Genomic DNA, 23610 nt, shown 5'->3' on the forward strand with positions numbered 1-23610 from the left:
GCCGCGTCTGGACTATGTTTACGCTGTAGCTGCAGTAAAACTCTCCCTCACAGTATGACAGAACTGCCTGATATGACGTACGGCTGTGGATCATGAGTATCATGTAAGAAGGATTAATCCTGGCATGATGCCACTAAAAACCTGGGTCTGAAATGCAGAACTGAGCCAATAAAAAACGACCTGGCCCTGGCTGCACTGGTCAACTCACAGGTACTTCTGAAACTAATGTATGCAGAAACAGAATGCTGTTGAATACCACAGCAGACAGAAGAATAAATCTAGGGATTTAATATGCCAAAGAAAGATTTTTTTCCTCCTTTGTTCATGAGAAATAATCAAGATGTCACTTTGAAGTGTACCATACTGGGTGAAATTGACATTTTTAATAGCTTCTTCATGTCTCCCTGGGCAGTATTTGTTGAATATGAATAAAAGAAACGATCTCTCAGGCAGAAATAAGACATGTAGTTAATACAAACAGAAAAAAAAATTTGAGATGAATATTTAGGAAGATGTGTCACAGAGATTATCTTAGATGTGTAAACACAGAAAGGCAGGGAAGTGGAAAGCTTGAGAAATAGAAAGAGAAAAATGGCAGAAAAAAAAGGAAGAAAAGTTTGTTTTTGACACTGAGTAGAGGGAAAAAGTAAAAGAAGGTTTTAAAAGACTCATTACTAGATTGTTCCTCCTTTCACTAAACTTCTCCAACTTCCCTCACGCCTGACAGCCAGGCCAGCCATATCTGAGTAAGGGTATTTAAACAATAAGGAATGGTCTAAAGTGGTATTGAGTGAAAAGAGATTAAAAAATCTCCAGTGTCCGTCTAGTTGGGGAAAGTGTGTTTCTCTTTTGTGTGTGTGTCGACCATGATTGTGTATGAGAAGAGTAAAAGGTGAACAATAAGGTAAAGTAAGGAATCAGGGCGAGTCAAAAAAAAAAAAAAAGTATTTTTGTTAAAGTACTTATGCGGTGCCTGGATTATTAGCACAGGGATTAAAGTTACCATTTTTGCATTAGATCAGTACAATCCCATTAGATGGATGAGGAGCTCTTCAACCGTGGCACTAAATCACCCACTGTGATCCAGGTAAGCATTAGGAAAGGGTGAAATTGATCATGCACGCTGTCATAAAAAGGGAAACTTTGAAAGAATGAATCAAATGACTGCTGCACACAGAAAAGAAGTGTTTGTTGATTCTGCTTAGGTCTGATCTAAATAGACTGACATAATCCTTCAAAGTGAAGCAAACAGGCTTAATTCATTGGCATCTTCCAAGGATGGAGAACCTTCAGCATGTCTGATCAATTATACATGATTGTTTTCTCTCAGGAAATATTATTTCATATTTTTAGCGAAGCCTGTTTTAGTTGAAAAGCAGCTGAGGGAATGAGGGGATAAAGGGTTGATTGTCTCAACATTTAATCTAGTATCGATTGAGACATGACTCAAATTAAACCTGTTGAATGGTTATCCCTCACAGGCTTCTGCACTATCCTATCAAATTTGACATCGTGGTAAATAAAATATCCTTGGCAGACCGCTGCCACCCACTTTCCCATTTATCAGACCATGATGTATTCAGTTTGGCTCTGAGACCCGGCATCGTGTCTGGAGTACGTCAGTGACTCTGCTCGCTTGTGCAAGGACCCTTCAAGGCTGTTCTGGTGTCCGTGCCCGTTGCTACGTGTTCAGGGTGGTGTTAGAGACCTGAATTGCTTCTGTGATATGCAAATTCTTTGTTGCATATCTTGCACATGGCTGGGCTCAGATCTCTGTTTCCATCTGAGAGCTTTGTTGAATTGAAACCTGCCATCCACTGGAAAAAGTTTCTTCCATCACACTCACCTGCTGCTGCTGCCAACACAGAGCGGGTTTTGGGTCAACACAGTGGTGTGATGACATGTTCTACATTTTACAGTGCGGACCTAATTAGTTCAGTGTTGAGTATAAAAATTACCGTAATTTTCGGACTATAGAGCGCACCTGAATATGAGCCGCGTCCCCCAAAGTTTTTTTTTAAAAAAAAAAAAAAAAAAAAAAAAAAAAAAAAACTATAAATTTACATATATAAGCCACAGCGGACTATAAGCCCCCGATATCCAGGTTGAGAAATGAGATATTTACTGGATACACAGGAACACAGAAAGATTTTGTACCGTAAATGTTTATTTATAGACCTGAACTGACTGTTGAAGAAAAATCCATAAAAAAAGCTACATATAAGCCAAATGGTTCAAAGCGGCAACTAGCGGCTTATAGTCTGGAAAATATGGTAAGTGCGTAAATGGATTGATTTTTTCTCATGTCTTACATTTTTCTGTATATAAATTGAAAATAAAGACCTTCATTATTTACATTTTAGTACATGATTTAAAGCTCTCTTTTTGCTTTTATCTTGATCTCACTGCTGATCAAATTATTCTTATTGCAATTGGTCACATCAAGGGTTGGATCATCTGCCTCCTCTTCTCACCACCTCTCCAACAGGTTCTCTTCCACCTGCACACTCTTGTCAACATCAACTGCAGTGTCATCTCCGTGACAGTGTATCTGCGTGACACGCTCCATGGAGTTTCCTGACTGACCTCATCTTTCCATAACTTTTTTAAAACAAGCAGGCCCTTAGAAGCGGATGTATCCCAAGCCTGATTCTGTCACTCCAGCTGCACAGCCTCTCACTGATTCCTTTAACCAAACTCAGTGAGGAAGAACAGTGTCCTTTACGCGACATGAATGTATCCACTAAATATATTAATAAAACACAGAAATGGCAGCACCTATATGTGCTTTCAGATGTGATCGGAGGAGGAATTGTGTCTGCTGAAGCATGTGGGCCATGTGAGGTGACAAATACACCAACCTCCTCCTCCCACATTTGTATAAAAGCAGCATAACCGATGTAAGTACAAGGGAACGTGCCTTTAAAAAGTTCTGACTGCCTCAGTCTCAAATACACCTACAAGGAAGCAAACAATGTGAAACACTGCAGACGTACACACAAAAACCTTGTCTTCACACTCACACAAACATGCACATAATTTTCTCTGCGGCAAAAAACAGTGTGTGTGTGTGTGTGTATGTGTGTGGCACGTCTCCTCTTCACTCATACTTCTTAGACCCAGGATGTAAGAAAGCTCAGAAAGAAGAAACAATCTGGAACAACAGGGAGACATGCTGAATTCTTAATCATGTTTTCCCTGGTCTACCAGGAGGGATAGAGATGTGAACCATGTGGATCTATACTGTGTTTGTGTGGGCAGTGTGCTCGTGTTGGCAGCTGTTCACTTTTAAAACAATGGCGTGTATCTGTCCATATATGTGGCTTGATTGACAAGTCCCTGGAGATTGGCAGACATAAATCACTGAAAACTCTCGTGGTCCACAGACGCATCAGGTGATGTTTTGAATAATACATTAGGAAACATTCAGGATATCGTTCAACTTTGGGTGACTGTTTTTTTGTTTTGTTTTGTTTAAGTCAGTGGTTCTCAAACCATGGTATGCATACCACCAGTGGTACGTGAGCACTCTCTAGTGGAAAATTCAGATTTTCACATTTACATTTTCAGTTAAATGAATCTGAAACATACCATGCACAATTAATACAACATTTAAACCTAAACATCTGTCTAAACCTCTCTCCTGTGGTTGAAGCTAACAGTGAAGGCCTCTGCTGCTGTATTCTAATGTTGGTCATCATGGTGCTACTCACAGAGATCAGTGTTTTCTCAGCTGGTACAGAGCAGAAACAGTTGGAGAACCACTGGTCTAGAGTAATACACTTTATAACTATAACTGTATATTTATGTGGTATATTTCTGAATTAAAAAATAATCCATGCATTAAATCCATCCAAAAATAAACAGTCAATGAATAATTAACACAAAAAACACACACCCTTACCAATCAGTCGTGGCAGGCTAACATTATTATAATTATCATGTTAAATAACATTTGAGTTGAGTCTCATTCTGTTCCAGGGTTAAATATAAAACAAGCCAGTTATTCACAACCAAACTATCAACAATGGTACAAACATCGTTACTGAGTGGACGCTCCTGGCGTCCAATCGTTCCTGGCTCGTCAACTGTGATTTAGCACGGGGGGATTTAAACCCAGAAAAGTTCTGCATGGCAGGGAGGAAAGCCACCGCTGTGCCACTCTAGCCTCGAATTAGTGTGGATTCAAATATAAATTTGTAGAGGAGTCTGCGTTAGAAAGTGTTGGGAATGTCACAAACAGGACAAATGATGTGTCGTCTATGTACTTCACAAATAACTAGGCGTCTGGACCTGTGGTCATTTGTCATTTTTGAGTAGACCTGAGTACTTTCTAGTCTCTCTGGAATTTTGGCCACATGTTTATGTCCTGAATAAAACTATTAAAATATATATATATAATAAGACTTGGATACAAAAGCACATGATGCTGGCTTTAAATGTTTCTAAAATTCCTTATTTTAGCTACTCCACAATTTTCTGTGTTTGTTGGAACACGTTTTCCACCAGTAGCAGGTCACTGAACTGTGTAATATGCTGGAAAATGTGTATTTTTGTGCAGAATTAAGTTAAAATGTGTTTTTCTGGTTCTCTTAACACCACTCTGTTTCCTAAATGGCCCCTTAGAAAAATCTCTTACTCATCCCTGTCATAGCACAGTGGTTTTCAAACTAGGGAAGGCACTTAGGTGAAATTTGAGGGAAGACAATAGTTTTTATATAATCATGTGTCCTGAAACATACAAAATGTAAACCGCTAAAATGTACAGCTGCAACTTTGGCATGACGGCGTCATGATCTGTGTAGACCTGGCAGTTAGAATCTGTTGTTTGATAATAATGTTCTAATGCTCAGCATGTAACAACTATTGAATGGTGAAGAAAAGTATAAAGAATGATGTTTCTTACTATACACATTATACATGTTTTGACTGTAGGTTATGAAAAGGGGATCCCAGGACAGAAGCCAAGGCTGTTTGAGGGGCTTGGAATGGAAAGGTTTGGGAAACCCTGCTGTAGGAGATGAACAACATAACTGGATGTAAGATTTGTCTCCTCTGTGAGTTTGATTTCCTCTTTTCTCTTCAGCCTCTGTCTCTGGTTGGTTTACTTATGCATTCCTACTGCATTCTCTCCATATGCCCAACCTGTTTCCACTTCTTATGTTTGTTCTGTTAACAGCTGCGTCAGGGGCTCTAATAACAAGAGGATATCTTACAGTGCAATGCAGATCGTTACATATGAAGGCTGCCTTTTACCTAGGTTTCCACTTTCTGACTAAAAAAAAGCTAATTCATCACCATTGCCACATGCTGATTTACACAGTCACACACAGATGGCTAAATACACACTGATTTTAAGGGTCCTTCGGGACAAAGATAAAATGCATTCTGTGGCATTCACCATAATATCAACTATTCCAACAACATCCCTAGTCTTTATTGCCTGAATCCTAAACTAATTCTCATTCTAATCCAACCCTCAAACTAGCACTGCCCTCTAACTGTGGAGGGAGCCACAAATTGTTCCCACAAGGAAGTGTCCTCACAATGACAACTTTTTCTAAATTACCGGCAAGTATGGCTGTAAAACTGTGTGCACACGCACACAGACACACACACACATTTAAAGCATTTACTATTCAACACAGCCATTCCCCTGAACTCCTGTCTGCACATATTAAACCTGTTGACATAAAAGTGAAATTTATCTGAAAGTAATTACATTATTATATTAATCAACAAATGACAAAAATCATACCTAATAGATTTAAGATCATAATGTTTATACAGTTAATTTGTTTCTCAACTGTTCTGATAAAAAATGGTTTTACTTTATTTTCAACATTATATATGAAGCCCTGCAATCATGCCTTCTTTACATGAAATATAAATAGCAATAATTAACCCAGTTTACACTCTGAGACTGACTTCTAGGAACTGTGAAAAAGAGATTTAATTCCTTATCTACAATCCTTATCTACTTAAAGGCTCATTCAGTATCTGACCCATCACCTGAAAACATGTCAACCAAGTGTGAAAAGTGTTTTTCCAGCCACACGTTGAGGCATGTTGAGTTATTATAATTACAACTGCTGTAACAGAAGGCTGTCTGTGTTGTCAATATTCAATGAAGATGGGCCAAGAACGTCCTTTAGGTAAACAACATATTGCACAAGCATTAAATTGTGGTTGTCAAAAATGCGGAGTCAAAGACAAGGAGAACAAAAAAAGGTTATTGTTCAACATACGGAGAGCTGTTCAAACAGGTGAACACAGCAGTATTTACTCCTAAGATTTCTTCCTATTTCTTGCATCAAACCCAAACAAAAAGAAGCCCCCCCTCCCTATGTGGTTCACTACTAGAGTTTTCCATTAACTGCCAAAGCTATGGCGTCTCGCCCATCCACAGCCCATCCCGAGGCTATACTCGGTCTCTCTCTAGCCCACGAGCTGGTGTGAACACACACACAGACGTATGCGTGCACAGTTGGCACATTGTCTAGAGCCTTCTTGGCTGCATCTGGAGGGATCCAGCCGTAAATCTGACGACAGCAGGACAGCATTTGAAGAGAGTTTGAGCTAAGCATTTCTTTCTTGGGTAGTGGCGCCCGTGCAGAGAGTATTAAGTTGGATAATGGAGCAGTGCTGACATACTGGTAATCCAAGGTTAACTTTCCGCTCCTCACAAGGCAGGAGGTGAGCACGCATGTTCCCCAGTTACGAAATGAAGGACCTACAGCGTTCCATGGTTACATCTCCCCACCCTGTTGTTCCATCATTCCGACATACAACGTTAAACTCCCACTAGCTGGGGAGTGGATCAGACAAATACGTCGTCACATGCAAAAAACGGTTTTGTCTACAATTACCAGTAGTATGCCATACATTGGATTGTTTCTTTTTTTCTTTAAAACCCTAATTGTTTCTACGCTGCTTTAAAAGGAGGGTTTGATGGCTCCTAATCCCAAATATAAGGTTGGCTGCATCAAAAGGACATCAAAGTAAAGCTGTGGCATTCATCCTTATAAAAAATGCCTGCATTGACAAAACAAAGAAACCTCTGATTATTCTTAAGTGATTTTCCTTACAAAACCCATCTTTGTGTAAAGAAAGTCTAATGATGTCATTCCCTGGTAAAGACAAGCTAAAACAGTAGGTAACGGAGTTACCTTCATTTTTTATTCATAACACCTCTGAGGAGTGTTAACAAAATGAATAAATTAACCTTCAGAGTTAAACGCTGATTAAAGCTATACACAGATATTAACGCCTAATTTTATAGGTTACACTGGGTTATTAGTAGAGAGAGTAAGACATTTGTGTGGCAATTTAGGGCTGGCTACCTTAAACGACGAGAGCATGTCTTCCATTTGCTGTCGACAATTAGCAGTGCTAATTTAAGACAGAGCTGCACTGAATCTTAAGTATATAATGTAGGTTGTATGAGTACTGGGGGAAAACAAAGTCACTATGCTTTTGGTCAATATTGAAATAACAATGAATTACCACAATTACTCATTAACTCTGGAAATACACTGAATTTATTACACATGAAGAACAACAAATGGGATTTTTTTCCTCATCCTTTCTATCGTCCTGTTGAACTTTACTTAAAATAATTAAAAGTATTATATTAAAAAAACAACTTAATGGAAAAATATCAGCAATGCCGTTCTCAGATTCTCTTAAGAACAATTACTTAATCAAAAATAAACTACAATGTATATAAATAAAAGACAATGTAATACAAATAGTCTATAAATTACCACATGGAAATATACATACACTATATAAACAAATATAATATATAAATATTATAACATACAGAGAATTAATACCAGTCATCTTGACTAGTAATACTTAGGGAGAAAAGAGATCCTCTAAACGTATTCAAACTTATGGGAAAATATATTCAGTAAATTTCAGTCGGTGTCTCAGTGAAGTCAGTCACCATTACATCCCAGCGCAAACTGTGTAAACATATGCAGTGAATACTAGTAGGACTGTACTATAGAAAAAACATCTTTTGTTTGATGGCTCTTGGTTGTAAGTTATAGTTTGTTGTAAGGCAGGAGTAAAACTGTGTCTTACTGCTGAAATATGTAGAAATTTCATCACCTACTGTACATTACTTGCCCATACTTTTTCGCTGACTAAACGCCGCTGCTCCTTTCCATCTATTTTCTCTTCCTGTTACTCGTCCCAGCTTTCTGCAGTCTGCAGTCCGATTTTTTAAAACACAACCCCCAGAATGCACCAATGAGTGTAGCCCGCTGAGATTTGATTAATAGTCGTAGTCGTAGTCATGATAAGGGAATTGTAATTAACAGAAATCAATGTAGTTTTGCTAGAAGTCTAACATAAATTTAAAATAACCTCTCTTACATTTTGGCAAACTTGTTTTGCTAAATCAGGGTATATGAAGGAATCATGATGTTTATTTCAATACCTTTTCAAGACTTTTCAAGACCTTCCAAAATATTTTTTAAGACCTCATCGGCACACTGAGGTGTTATCCCCAACAAATATTTAACTTACAAAACTGTTGTAAAATTCAACTGCATAACCTTACAACAGAAGTCAGGTACAGTGAGAGGGAACAAAACTCCAAATAATAAATGAACGGTTGTGCAGAGCTGTACCTTTTCCCCCCTGAAGACTTCTGGTCAGCATGTTCTGCTGTAATATCTACCATGAACTGCAGCCTTTTCCAGCCATTCTGGCTGTTCCAGCTCAAGAACAGGGGGCCCTTTGCTGCCCAAGAAGGTTTTTCTCAATGACATGCAGCAAAGCATTTCAGCACCCCTTCTTCTGGACAGTCACCAGAGTTTGTTATGGAGCAGGGGATCAGAGGACCTGCTCTCCACCTCGTCTAGTAACAAACAAAACTGATCCATTCATCCATTCATTTTCATCCACTTATCCGTTACCGAGTCGTGGCGGCAGCAGTCTCCACGACCACCACCCAAAACACACTGCACCGTACCAGCCCCCCCTGAACCTTCCTGTGGGTGGTGAGTCCACTGGAAGGTACCAACCGCCCTAACCTGGATTCACTCTAACCCAGGAGGTGAACCCTGGGGTTCCACACCAATGACAGAGACACTGGCTCTGGGCCAAAGTGCCACCATGATCCAAACCTTTTGCTATTATTTTATTGACTATCTGAATGACAACATTACATCTGTACATTTCTGAGGAAATATTTGTGCACCGAATGCTTCTTAGTTCAGGATGCAGAGAAACGTCAACAGCCGTCCATCTAGTGACTCCTGCTGGTAAGCCTCGATGAATCACAGGTGTTGTACACAGGCAGTGGTATACACATTTTGAGAAACAAATTTTATTTTATTTACTAGAGCACTATATTCTTCAAATTTAGATTTACATTTAAATGAACTAATGAACTCAAAATAAGTTCAAATATAACCAACATTTTTTTTAATTTAAATTAAATATTTAATATTTATTTTCCAAAGCAATGTGGAGCTGTAGCAGTGAAATGAAAGAGCCAAATGCTGCTCCACAGCTGCAGGTTGTCGACCTTTGCTCTAGGTCAAAGGTCTCAAACTCAAACACTTTGTGGGCCAAAATCCATATGGTGTGTTCACAATGTACTGTAATTGGTTGGTTACTGGTTTTTGCAGATCAAAGCAAAAAAATCATGAACCATCAGCCAAACACTGCAAATGCATACATCTGCCACTAATGTTCCATTTAAGTAGCTCCTTACATAATTAATCTTTTCACACCCTTGCACTTAATACACAGACACACACACAGAGCTTTGCAAAGATGCAAACTGTACAGAAGCCTCTGAATCATCAGATTCAAATATTAAACAGAGAAAGTACCCCTAATAAATCAGCCCAGACTGTTTAAACATTTAGAGTTGTGAACCTAAGCCATGCTTCATTCTCAGTGCACTTTAATACTAATGGTAACATACTCTCAACAACACATGGTTTACAGCCGCACAACATGACAAATGGTTTTGATTTCGTTCACCCTGGATTATACCGCTCAAGTCAGAGGTTACCAACTTTTACGGCTTAAATATGGCAATTTAGTAACTGTCAAGTGTGAAGTCATGTGGTCGCAGCCGTCAATCAAGATGATCAAGGTCAGATATTTTTATATGTTTCATTTTATTTGAACTCGATTTATTCAAGTGAAAGAATACAGTTGTTAAGCTTGTGTGTGGTCCACTCTATACTGATGGAAAAAATCAAGCATTTATGTATTTATGGTATGTTGGCATCAATTTGGTGCCAAAGTATGGGTTCTTGAGACAATCCTAGATACAACTGAGAGCATAAACGGCTGTTTGTCTCTATTTATGTTGCCCCCAGTCACAGAATGGCAAAGAGTCCAGGGTCTACTCTGTCCCTGACCCTTGACAGCAGCGACCCTGCTAAGGACATAGGGGGTAGATACAGAATGGATGGAAAATCTGTTAGTAATGTAACCTGGTAACCACATGTGTCTGTAACTCATTATAGTCATAAAGTAATTTATATTACAGGTAGTATTATATGTCTTGGCTGGATATTTTAATTTTCTATAAACAGTTTTTTAATAATTCATAATACATAATTTAAGATGGAATGTTTATCATTAAATGTCTTTTGTCAATTGTAAGTAATTGCACTGTAGAGTTCCACTTTGGTCTTTTCTGTGTCTGTCTTTTCCATATCCATATATTTCTGTGGCTCTGATAAAAATGATATGTGATTATGTTCATTAAAGTATTTGTTTAAACTGATACTGATATTCTTATTAGTAGAACTATTGTTTAAAAACTGATGTGTTGATTTGAGGACTGCAGTGAGGATTCTACAAAAGCACTGCAAACATTTAATGTCAAGGACACAGTATGAGTTTCCTGAACCTTGAAACACCTTCCCAACCTGTCATCCATCAAACTGGACCCATGATGTGAAGACCAGTCCTGTCAAGGCTAACTGGAGGAGGGCAGTGTAAAAATGACAGATGGAGGGTTAAGTTTTATTACACACACAACTAGAACTGACTTTGTCAAGAGATTACTGTAATTATTATTTGGTGCATTGTTTTCTGTGTTGTGTTTTAAACTGAAATTACACAACAAGGATATAGGTTTAGCTCTCTAACCCAGTCTATGACTGTGGACAACATACTGGTCCTGATAAAGTACTGAGAACATCGTACTAATATCACACTGTTCCTTGAAAGCACTCCTTCAGTCAAGGCGATGCCCAGTACAACTTGGCAATTTTTTTTGTGCCATCAAACACAAAACCAGCTCTGGCACCTATCATTGTCTTAGCACAAAGAGTTATAGAGCTTGATGTCAGACTTCTAATATACTCTGAGAGCTGCACAATATATACATTTTTAGATCACCAATAATTTCACATTGACTGCTGACCTGAAAAATGTGATAGTTCTTCATCCTCAGTAGTTTATTATCATTTAACTTGTTTTAAATTAATCTATCATAAAGTTTAACCCTTCTGTTATTTCAGAAAATAAGGCATGAGGGCCAAATGTATTAACAAACAAATAAAAAAAAAATCTCCCTTTTAAAGCCTTAGACACTGGCTATGAATTGTGTGTTTATTTATTGTATGGGCCCCTATACTATCTCTGACATATTTCTTATTCATATCCAACTACCTCTTCAATAGAAACATCAACAATTTCTTGCTTTTATCCAGGTGGTGACTGCTGCTGCAACAGCTGCTCTATAGTCACTTTGCAATAGTTAACTTTTAAATGACTTATTAAATAAAGCATGTTAAAACCAGCAGATCTTTCCCCTGAAATTTCAGCTTAGCATTTGTTGCAAACTGTCTTTGTTCGGGATGGTACAACAATTTCAGTAAAACAGAACCAGGACTCCCATAAGCTGTTTTTAGCTCATATGCTAATGGGTATGCTGCAGCACAGTACTATGATGTCAGAGGCTCGATGAGACTGGAGGCTGTCTGCTCATTGCATGAACACCTCAGTGGAGACATTTTACTGCATAAATGTACTTACTGGGTTAAACTGCATTTGCAAAAATTACAAAATTATCAGCCAATTATTTATCAGATATTATAGTGCATACCTGATATGTTTCACATTTTTTGGCATGCAGTTTTTAGTGTCAACTTATTTCCAAGATTATTAATAATTTTCAAAATTATTATGATTGAGAAAACCAGTACAGTAGTTCAGTAGCAAAACAATGTATACCTGAATGAAAGAACTATTTTTTTCTGAACTCCAATGTTAGTTGTATTACAATTAGGCCTGGGGAGATAATCAATAAAGCCATTCATTGCAGGATAAATGAAAATGAAATTGATAATTTTGCCGGCGTCCATAAATTGCCACGTGCATGCATGTTTGTGTCCCCCGTCTCTCCCCTCCAAATAGGCTTGTTGACAAGAGGGTTCAACCTGTGCATTGGTCTCAGCCCCTGGTAGTGTTTGTCTGGGAGACGAGGGGCACACACAGAGTACAGCAACACTGATGTACTGTATGTATGCCCACTTTGGTCAGCAACAACAACAACAACAAACTTACATGCCCACTAGGCCTGCACTCTTAGCAAAATGTGCGAAGACACACATCAACATTGCGATGATCGTATGACTTGCAATAAATAAGAAAATATTTAAGTTTGCATACGTAAGAACACAGGCACAATGATGTGGGCTGAATGAAGCCCCGTCTGGTGCGTCTGCCGATGGGACATGTTTAGTTTATTCACAAAATGAGGCTCGTCCATGTAAACTGCTAATTAATGTAAAGTCGATGACACAAGCAGGTAGCAATTGTGTCCCACAAGAACTCTCTCACGAGAGATGGGGTTCAAATCCTACAGACGCCTGTGGCAGTCTGTGTCAGGTGCAAAGACTTACACTACAAATTTCGCCATTGTGGGATAAGTCTATAACCACTCTGTATTACCAATGTTCCCATTGACATGCTTAACCTCCTGTACCGTTTTAATGCTGTTCCAAGTAGCTAATGGTGTACATTTATTTATAGTTAATTTCAATTAAAAAAGTAAAGATATAAATATAAACAAACAATATCTGTCAAACTTATGTGTTAATTTGTTACATTTTGTTTTTCAAAGTCCAGAAAGCAACAACGCTTGACCCTTTCGGTCCAGCTAGTGAGGCATAGACTTAACTAAATGACAATGGTCTTGCATCGGTCGGTTAATGGCCAAGGTGCAAAACTCATGTTTCTAAAAAGGTCAGATCATGTCCTATATGTCTGCCTATACAACCACATATGAAAGTGGTAGTGATTTACTCACAGTCAATCTTACAAATTCAGAGCTTGGATCAGCTGGGATTAGTCAACATACAGTAGTTGATATTGTTGATTAGGAAAATTGATTGACATCCATTTTCCAACAGTTTTTTTTTTTTTTTTTTTTTTTTTAAACAGTTTACCTCTACACCACTATTCGTGATTTGAAAAATAGCAACTGCTGCTGAGTTTGGTTTGGGGCATCGATTGAAGCGTGTAATAGTTCTAGAATATTAAAAGTATCCAAAGTGTGGGAACATTTGAGGTCAACAGATGATATAGTAGATAAAAAGTGTTGTGCAGACTTTGTAAGGCTTCATTAGCTTTCAGCACCACAAGCAATGCAGGAGTGACTGAAAAGAAAACACACAGGGGCTGCTTTTGATGTACCATTGAGAATGAAAACAGTAATTATTGAAAACTACAATGGAAAACACTGATTTGTTTCATTTATTGTTGCACTGTATGAAAGTACACGTAGAGTACCTATGTAATGTTACATTAGTAGTCTTGTTGTATCCTATCTAGCCTACCTTAAGAGCAAATGGATCTACTGATATTATGCAGATTACAGACCTCGACTCACATCAGAATTCCGTTCCTACTGTGTGATGTAACTTGATTTTCGCTGCAAGTCGGAATTCACACACTGTACTGTACAAGTATCCACGTCAATCACCTAGGCAACACAGCAGTAACGTCATAATCTAGGACAAAAACACCAGAAGAGTCCGACTTGTGCTTGAGAGCCACAATTAAGAGCAAAAAGGTCTAAAAAAACAAAAAACAACACAAACAAAAAAAACAAATGATCAATACTAACATTGAGCTAAAGGTGCAATGCCTGTTTTGGCATCAAAACCTTTGTAAGAAAATAAATGCAAAAGTCTAAGCTGATTGTAAAGATGCTACAAGAATCCATTTAACAACTAAAGTGGTTGTGTAGCATGGAAACAAAACAGCTGCATGTCAAATGACTGTTTCTGCCAACAGAAGCTTGTTCTCACATAAACTGCTCATTGTTTTAGCAGAAGCGATGTTCAACTAAGGGAGCCTCTTCTGACCACAAGATGCACTTAGCGGTCTATGATGACTTTGACCTATCGGGTTATGTTCCTTATCCAAAACACAGAAATAGAAAATGGGATGGAGAGAATGAAAATGAAAATTCAGTACTGTAACATTTTCTCTTCAGTGGCCAAAGAAGCATCAGCACAGTATTTTTGGCTTTGAAGATTGCCATACTCTTATCTCTGTTTTATTGTGCTGCATTGATGATTTTTTTTCCATTTCATTTTTAACTATTTTACCCATTCATTCATTTAGGCACACTGTGGGTTTTGGCTTGTCATTCCAGCTGGTTAATTCAGCCAAACTATGATTGATGGACCTTAAAGTGAATAGCGTGTGGTCCAGTTGCTGATGTGCCTAAGTAGTTCTGTAGTCCAGTTGCCAAATATACTTCATAACTGTCATCATTTTTTGTTTAAAATGATGAAGGCAAAGCCAGGATTTTAGCCCTAAATCACTGGTAAGTCATGGAACTCAGATAAGGTCAAGTTGTCCAGTTCCGTCATGGGAGTGGCTTGGTATGTAAGTGATGCACACGCCAACTTGATGGTCTCATATTTCTTGCTTGATGGCCAATATCCTTATTTATGGCAGGCAGTCCTTGATGGGTGTTAGATGAGAGAACGGGCAGAAGATGAGACAGAAACATGAGCGAGGGGAGGAGGAAGAGCAACACTTGAGAATTGTCTGCAGTGCATCCGAATGAGATGCAATGCATCCAACTAGGCTGTTTTTTGATTGCCTCCCTGTGTAAACTAATCTCCTACATGTTGTCAACTAGTTTATGCATGCATTTATCTCATGTTGGTCTACTTTCCTATTTTAAAACTTCATTTCACTATATTTTTCCCCTTTCATGTCCTGATCTTCATCTTGCTACGCCTACACTAGTCTCATTACATATGCCTTTAAGGAAAACATTCAGTGTTGTCCTATGTGAGGAGCAGTTTCTAATGCTATTTGCTCTAGGACATAATGATGTTTAATGGTTTTCTGGAGTACTTAGATCATTGATGTATTTTTTTTTTTCAAGGAAGGAAAGATCTGAGTGGGAATCTCTCTGACACAATATTATCTATTTCGGTCTAAACCTAATCTACAATCATGCCACATAACTAGGTAGGACTAAAGGGTTGGCCTAGATAAAAGGCATTGATATTATTGCTACAAGCAAAAATTACACTCAAATTACAGTTGTCAAAATTGCTATTGCAATGCAAATGGCAATGAAATTGTTAGGGCTGGCTCGAACCAATACTTGTGAACGGTACTGGTCAAATTATGGTCAAAAATTTCAGGATCAAACATCAAGTGTCAATGTCAAAGTGTGTATTAACAATTTTTAAAAGCTTAAATAAAAGTTTTTACAAAGTTTAAACACTGTTGTATTTGAAAACAGTAAAGCATTTTGTATCAATGTCAATCTATTAGGTTATACTAAATGCAACATACAGTTGATAAAGCATTATTATACTAAAGACCTTTCTGCAGGCTTTCTGGTAAACCTTTCTAGTTCTACTTGATAAAAACAAAATACAAATTTACAGTTTAAATACAAATTATTTACAGTCTACAATGAAAAACAAGTAATTTCCGTAAGTAAACACAGAGACAAATAAATGTCTCTTAAATTAACAAGACCTTTTCAAGGCTGGAGCAAACATTGTGACTGTGTTTACATTGTATCTGGATGGTCCTTCTTTGGAAGCAATAGAAAGACAACTAGAAATTGGACTAGTATACAGACTGTCTTTATATACATATATATAGAAGACAGTTATAACATAAAAATCAGTGGACACATATCACAAAGGTCTGTATGTCATAGAAACTACAACTTACTCTACAAGTGAAATTTGAATTCAGCTGAAATGTAAAATGATCTTTATTTAGGATGTTTTTTTTTCTCACAGTAGCAGTGAACCATCCTGGTTTGGAACAATTTACACTAGAATGTGACATTCTTGTCATCTTTAAAATCATTTAACCTGCCACGGGCTATGTTGTAATCACTGTTGTCAACAAAACACATTATTCAAACACTCTAATTTTTCTCTTTAGGGAAAAGAGTAAGTAGTCCCAGGAAGAAACAGATAGAATCCCACCCACACTGAAAGCTGATTGGCCTACTTATATCCCTTGTCTGTCATGTGCAGGCTGTCTTCAGAAGGTAATGTTCTTGCTCACTTCGTTTAAATTTGTGGATATTTAACTTAATTTGCCGGCATCACGCAGCCACTGTCAATATGTGGGAGACTCCCGGGGAGTGAAAGCTTGGGGTGTCGACATATTTAAGTTAAAGAGCGAACTGCAGCATTATTAAGTGGTTACATAATCACACACAGCAACAACGTGGTTACAATTAGATTAATGGTGTAACACCAAACAACATGCTTCCATTTGTAGGTATTTTTCTAGATGAGCCAGATGTTTGCGGCATTAGCCTCTTGTCCTACATACAGTCAGTCCTACATAGAAGAAAACTGTTGTATGGAGAGACTAAGGACCACATTAGAAATAGTTATTTCTAATGTGGCCTTGAACACATAAATAGCATATCAAGACCACAACGATTTGCCTATGTACAATTCAAAGCATGCTGAGTGCAGCTGTTCCTTAGATTGATTTTTCAAATGCCGCTGCCTCAAGGGGCAATTCAATTTTCATATATACACTGGCTCTATAAGTGTGTGGTCTACCATAGTCTATTAATCCAATATTGAATTCACTTTCGCCATATGAGGTCTTAGACGGCAGTAATTCTTTAATGAAGACTTTTGGATGTCGAAAACATAAGTTTTCTTTGGTACCTAGTTTGATAAAGCTTTTTAAAATTGTTTGAATGAAAAACAAAAACACTCATTGATATGTGCCCGATCCTTACTATACAATATTCAGTGTATTATACAGTAAATATATATATGTTAAGGCTGGGCCATATGTACTAAAAGTAAAATTTTTAGTTGAATGGCGATATTTATCAAGAGGATTTCTTTGACATAATTGGGGGTTTCCTTAAGGAATTAAAGCATATTTGATTAATAGATTTATTTCAGAGGCAAATCTTAAAAAAAAAATAAAAATAATGAAATAAAAAGATGTGTAATGTTTCTGATTTCTTTTTTTTTTTTTATTTATTTAAAATAATTTGAGATTATGAGCTATACAAGACCGTTTCAGTTGGTAATGGAATTTTGCATAGTTCTTACAAATAAAGAATAATTGTCTTTGATCTGGAGCTCATTTTGTTTAAAAGAAATCCTGATAAGAATCAGATTGTGAGATCAGATCATATTGTATTGTGAGTTGAATGTATCCCTAGTAATTGGTCCAATCGCTTTGTTTCAGTGCGTTAATCTTATATAATATTCTCAAATTCCAATTTTACCTGAATGCCCCTCGTTGCAGACACATTATACAATGTTTGACAAATGTTATACCAGTTATTTCAAAACTTATTTTAGGGCTTTAGTATGTAGGCAACCTCAAACACAAGCTTAAGCATCAGCTCAGAGTGCATGAAGAGACTCTCAGGCGCAGGGGCATGAATCTTTTTTAAACTCTGAGCCACTGTCATGTCCCCCAAGGGATACAGCAATCTTAATTATTCCACTTAACATCACATCCGCAAGTCTCAGGTGAACCCAAGCAGCCGTAACTCAAGTACATGGGACACGTAAATCATCATTAGAATGCTTAAGTGCTGGGTGGATTGATTGGAATTAAGAGGTATTGAAAGAGACAATAAAATAGGAGATATTTGCATTCACATTTAAAAGGAATTTGAGTGCATTGCTGCCTTCATTTACAAAATAAGCTGTTGTCTTGTTTTTCTCTGTTCAACTAGACGTCTCAGTGTCTACTCCAAGGCGACAACATTACATCTAACACTGAGAATCAGATGCCTTTTTGCCAAAAGAACAGACTAGGCTATGTTTAGATAACAAAGATCCTTAATGGGAGAGTGGCTAATATTATTAAAAAATGCTTTTTCCACAATGTTCAAGATGCATGATTGGCCCTCACCATCATAGAAAAATGACCATCTGAAGGAATATCGGCTTGTCTGCTTGAGGTTAATCTTTATGTGTTTAATGCTTTAAGAAGTGGAATTTCCTTCAATACCGACTTGAAAGTAAATTACAGGTAGGCTTAGTTAGAGAAAATGTGAAAAACTACCAATGGACATTTGAAGAATACAAAACATTAATATGAAAACTCAAAGCTCTTTGAGGGTGCAAAAATTCAAATTAAACCTTGTGGAATACTGGACCAATACTGGACATGACAGAACAGTCCCTACATTACTGTCTCCTAAATGTAAAAAAATAACACATCAGGTGTCTTAGACTGAGCTGTTCTGAAAGGAACCACAACTGTGGTTATGTTTTATATACTGCAGTTCAGTAAAGAGGTTCTGTAACCTTCTAATGGAATAGAGAACTATCCCTGAGGATTCCACTAAGTGAAGGAATACTGGTAGGATGTGTGAATGAATGAGATACCAACATGCTTTTAACAGCTGTTGAGTGGCTTAAGGCGAACTTCTAGATAGTACTTAGCAGAGCTCTACCCCCACCTGCTGTTATGCGCCTAGAAACCAGCAAGGAGCTGGTTTTAATCATCCTTTGATACATGAGGAAAAAAAAAAATCAAATAAATAACCAACAACCTCACCTCAACCTCAGGATTAATATGTTAACCATTTGACAACACCTTAAAATGTGCTTAAATGGGTGATGGGAAAAACAATATACACAACATGCATCTATTTGGTTAATTTAGAATTGTAGTGATCAATGTCCATGTAAGCAGCAGTTTCTTGGATAACATCTTAACCCCTCACACACCCGGAGAGATGATCACCCGCACCACAGAATCACTGCACCAAGCACACTAGAACCCTATCAATAGAGAATCAAGAGTCACTACACTGTCACAAATAAAACTCTAATATTCATAAACTTTTCTGAATCACCATGTACTCATAAGACATTAAGAATCAACACTATCTATTCACAGACCGCAGAGTGGACGCAAACTATGCAGCTGTTGTGGTTGGGGACGATCAAGATTGTGATGCCCAAAGCCATTTCAGTGTAAAGTGTTACTTTAGCTTGAGACATTCTGGAAATTTCTTCACTAATCATCAACACTGTAGGATGATCGCTCAGGCAATTACAACAGGAAAAAAAGACTATGTTATACCCAAAACAGATTAGATGGATAGATGGATGGATAGATAGATAGATAGATAGATCTGAATATGATTTCCTCTTCAGGAAGAAAGAATTGCGGCCCCTGCAGGACGTGCTTCAATTACTAAACAGCCTAGTTAAACAATCTCTCTATCTCTCTCTCACTCACTCACTCTCTCTCCCCATCTCTCCCTCTCTCTCTCTCTCACTGCTGCAAACCGCGGAGGAAAACAACCATCAACTTGTCCACAATGTCAACAAGCGCGACGCTTTCACAAACTATGCCATGCATCCTTACCTTGACTGCCGCAAACCAGCATTCCTAGGAAATGGACGAATGTGAGCATCATTGTCGGACACGCTCCGGGACGACGGGCGCTGCTTACAGCTGCTGGGGGGAAATAGAACGGTGCCAAACGAATAGCTCGGTTCATCCGCTGTCTATAGCTCCGCTGGCGACTGGTTCGTCTCGACTCCTTCCTTCCCTCCCTTCCGATTCGCGCGCCACCGACATGTGCTCGTTCACACAGTGCCTGCTCAAGGGTCTGCCCGTCTCACCACTGGAAGGAAACGAACTCTGTACTGGAAGAGCCAATGACACAAATACTTTATTCTTTGTCTGTAAGACAATAAATGTTGTTTTTTTATATATAAAGACGTAAAACGAAGTATTACTGATTTTTATGTGGAGGAATCTGCTTTTCTAAATTAGTGGGGAAAATGTTTATAAATACACAAATAATCAGAACAAAACTCTGGTAAAACATTATAGGAAAGTCTTTTCTGTAGACTCTGAAATTGCATGGTTGATTTTTAATGGCTTTCCATTGCAAATGGGAGGCCAACCCAGTATTACCTACTGGGTTGGAAGTGATCAATTAAAACATTCAAGTTCATTCCAACATATACAGCATACTGATTTTGAAAGGCCTGAGATTCCTAACCAGGAAAAACACAGTCAATTGAAGGATACCAGTATGAGGTGCAATGAGAGAAGAGTTATAAAGAAAATATGCTCATAAAAGTTTGTGCATACAGCACTGTTACAAAATGAAAGAGGTTAAAATCTTCACTTAATTTAGATTTTGCTTCTGTGTAATAAACAGTAGACTGTCAATATGAAATATTTATTTGTAACAGAATGTGTTTACTTGCGTTTCTCTAAGAGGATGGTTTATTAATACTGAGGTGTGTCTTATAGGTCAATAAATATACAGTCAATTGATAAATAATGTTTTTTGTCAAATGGTTTATGCTAACAGTACAGTGTGTTGAATGATGCAAATAAAAAGGTAAGGTGAACTGAGGTAGGACAAGCCACATTTCTCTTTCATGCTTTCCTTGTTGTCTATTTCAGCTATACATAATACTGTCCACAGGCTCTGCAGCCTGGTACTAGTTCATTAACAACAATTCTTCTCATATTTGAGGCAGTAACCATGTTATTGTGAAAACTGACACTCTCCCTAGTGGGGCTTAACATTTTTTAATTAAACATGAAAGTTAGGTCATTTCATACCGTCCTCAACTCAATTAGTGCAATGTGTTATTCTTATTTTATTTTACACAATACTAGGAAAACGTGATATTTATTAACAAAAAAAAGTGTTCAATCACAACAAATGACAGTTTTTCCAGTGAGTGCCTACATTTACCATCTGTGGTTTAATTTGCCGTTAGAACACAGATGGTAAATGACTAGAAAATTGTAAAATACACACTCTTTAACAACATAGGACTCATCAAACAGGAAGGCAGCAAACATTTATTTTAAACAATAAATTAAAACAATACCAATTAATTTAATTGTGCCCTTGTCACAATAAAAACAAACATAAAAAGCAGACATGAACGTAGTGCATCATTAATGCTACTCCTGCCGTAGCTACCTTGTCACTCTAATGTGTAGACATATTCAGACTAAACCTAAACCTGAATACACGTTACTAAACTTTAAAAGGAAGAGCTTATTAGAATGTATTTATAAAATAAAACAAAAATAATTTAAAAATCTAAATCTCTAAAAAAAAAAAAAAAGGTGAAATCAATATAAAATAGGTTAGGGACCCTCCATGCCCTGGTCAACGTGAATGAGTGAGTAGGATAGGAGGTGGAGCTCCTATCCTCCTATTTTGAATATATTTTTTTTATTCAACATAAATAGACATTATATATTTATATGAATTTGATTATCATTTCTACTTCTCTATTTTTTTCCATTTGTCTTTTCCTGTATTACATTTGTCTTTACTTTTTTCCCACATTTTGCAATTTGTGGGGTTTTTGTCAAAAAATGATTTTGGACCAATCTAAAGAACTTTTGTTCCACCTTATAACCACAAGTAAGCTATCGATCTCTCTTATATACAGTCAGTGCTGTCGGTGAAGGTAAACCTGCTGCAAATGGCTGTATTGAAGAGTAGTCTGTCCACTGGAGTTGTATGTACAGGTACGTTTTTGCTATCCCTAAACATCAAATCCTACTTTAAAGGAATGTTTGAAATTGATTAAATACACATTCTACAAGGATAAGTAAAGAAACACAGTTGACAAAAAAAAAAAAATTTAGCTAATACTTTATCCGGACCTAACGTATAAAAGTCTCAGCAAATTGTTACCAGGGAAAATAACTAGCACATTTAGAAAAAAAACAAAAAGGTTGGACTATGTCTAAGAATTATATTTTTTTCGCAATCCACAACAGCAACTGTGCACTTCAACAGACCACAACTGGTAAATATACTCTGCTTCAAGTATTTTCCTTATAACAAAAATACAATTTAAAAAATATTGTACGGCTCAAGTGTTTTCTTACAAATGAAACTGAACCAAAACTAAAAACAGTTTAACTATAAAGTGCTTTAACTCTGTACTCTTAATTCAATATACCAAGCCTTTACACCACTGAGCAGAAAATTCAGCTTTAGCTGCTTGGGCTGCGTGGAACCATGTCCTTCCTTATTAGCTGAGCTCACGTTTAGCCACACCTGTTTTTGTCAAGAACGGTGATTTTCGACACTAGTTTTGTGGAAGCGTGCGCCGTTGACATTAGATTACTTTAGACATTAGATTAGATTGCTTCATTAGATTACAGTTGCTTACAACGGACGTGGACAAACACTTCGCTGCGGGGCATAATTTACACTTCACAAATACATTCTTGCCTTTACCTCTGGTAGATTGACGTAGGGCCTGTATTTCCATTTTGAAAACGCCAACTTTCCCTCCAAACTCGTCACTGTAGCCGCTTACCTCTACTAATTTGGATTTGAGCTGTGTATGATTTGGTTCAAACACTGCCTCTGATTGGCTTATCATGAAAGGTTCCTCTGTCTTAGCCAACCATTATTAAGCATGTGGTCATCTTGTCCCACCCCCTTCCCTAAATAAAATAAACTAGAGCTCCTGTGGATGAGTCAAGTGACAACAACTTCAATGAGCAATTAGTTTATAGCGCGCCCCATTTAATTGTCGGTAACGGTAACGGCGTTGTAAATTGTAACAATGGAATAAATAGGTTAGTGACCGTTACTGAAAAAATTAGGTTCTAAAATTTGACAGGGAGGCTGGGCCAGGAGCAGATAGATGGAGTGTTGGTGTGAACTAAGATAAATGAAATGTAAAAGCCATACAGTAATTGCTTTTGGCCTTAATTACTCCTTGTTGTGAATTGATGACTGATATGGTATTTGAAAACCACAACAGTTTCTTGGAATGTCAGACATACAGCCGTTGATCAGACTTCAGTGAAGAAATATTTTGTTTCCCACTCCTTGTTAAACACTCAGCACTCACTGTTCACTTGTCTTTTCCTTGGCTCATTTTTAAAAAGCCTAATGGGCTCTATCCAGCCGTAGTTCGACTCTGTCTATTCTAGATCTTTATTTCCATACAGAATTGGTCACTGCACACTGGTCATGAAGGTAAATAACCTCCATGACCAGTGGAGTGAAGCTACTATCACTCTTAGATGATTGAAAATGTGTAAATGTAAAAAGTTGTAGTATTTGAGAGTACAGAGGAAAGGTGCGTGGTAGGAAAGAGT

General features: G+C 37.5%; 1 protein-coding gene across 3 annotated transcripts in view; it reads right to left on the reverse strand.

The window, feature by feature from the left end:
* ncam2 (neural cell adhesion molecule 2) overlaps positions 1–23610 on the reverse strand; it is a 140075-nt gene that overhangs the window by 110846 nt on the left and 5619 nt on the right. For 2 of the 3 annotated variants that reach the window (XM_025062036.1, XM_008324878.3), the window contains exon 2: positions 19864–20147. In XM_025062036.1, coding sequence (XP_024917804.1) covers positions 19864–19999 — 136 coding nt within the window. In that variant the 5' untranslated portion in view covers positions 20000–20147. Of the gene's footprint in view, positions 1–19863; positions 20148–22735; positions 23012–23610 lie in introns of those variants that run through there. The other variant, XM_008324877.3, reaches the window with a different exon arrangement.

This window comes from Cynoglossus semilaevis, chromosome 14 (genome assembly GCF_000523025.1).
Source record: "Cynoglossus semilaevis isolate Cse_v1.0 chromosome 14, Cse_v1.0, whole genome shotgun sequence".
NCBI classification, from domain to species: Eukaryota; Metazoa; Chordata; class Actinopteri; order Pleuronectiformes; family Cynoglossidae; genus Cynoglossus; species Cynoglossus semilaevis.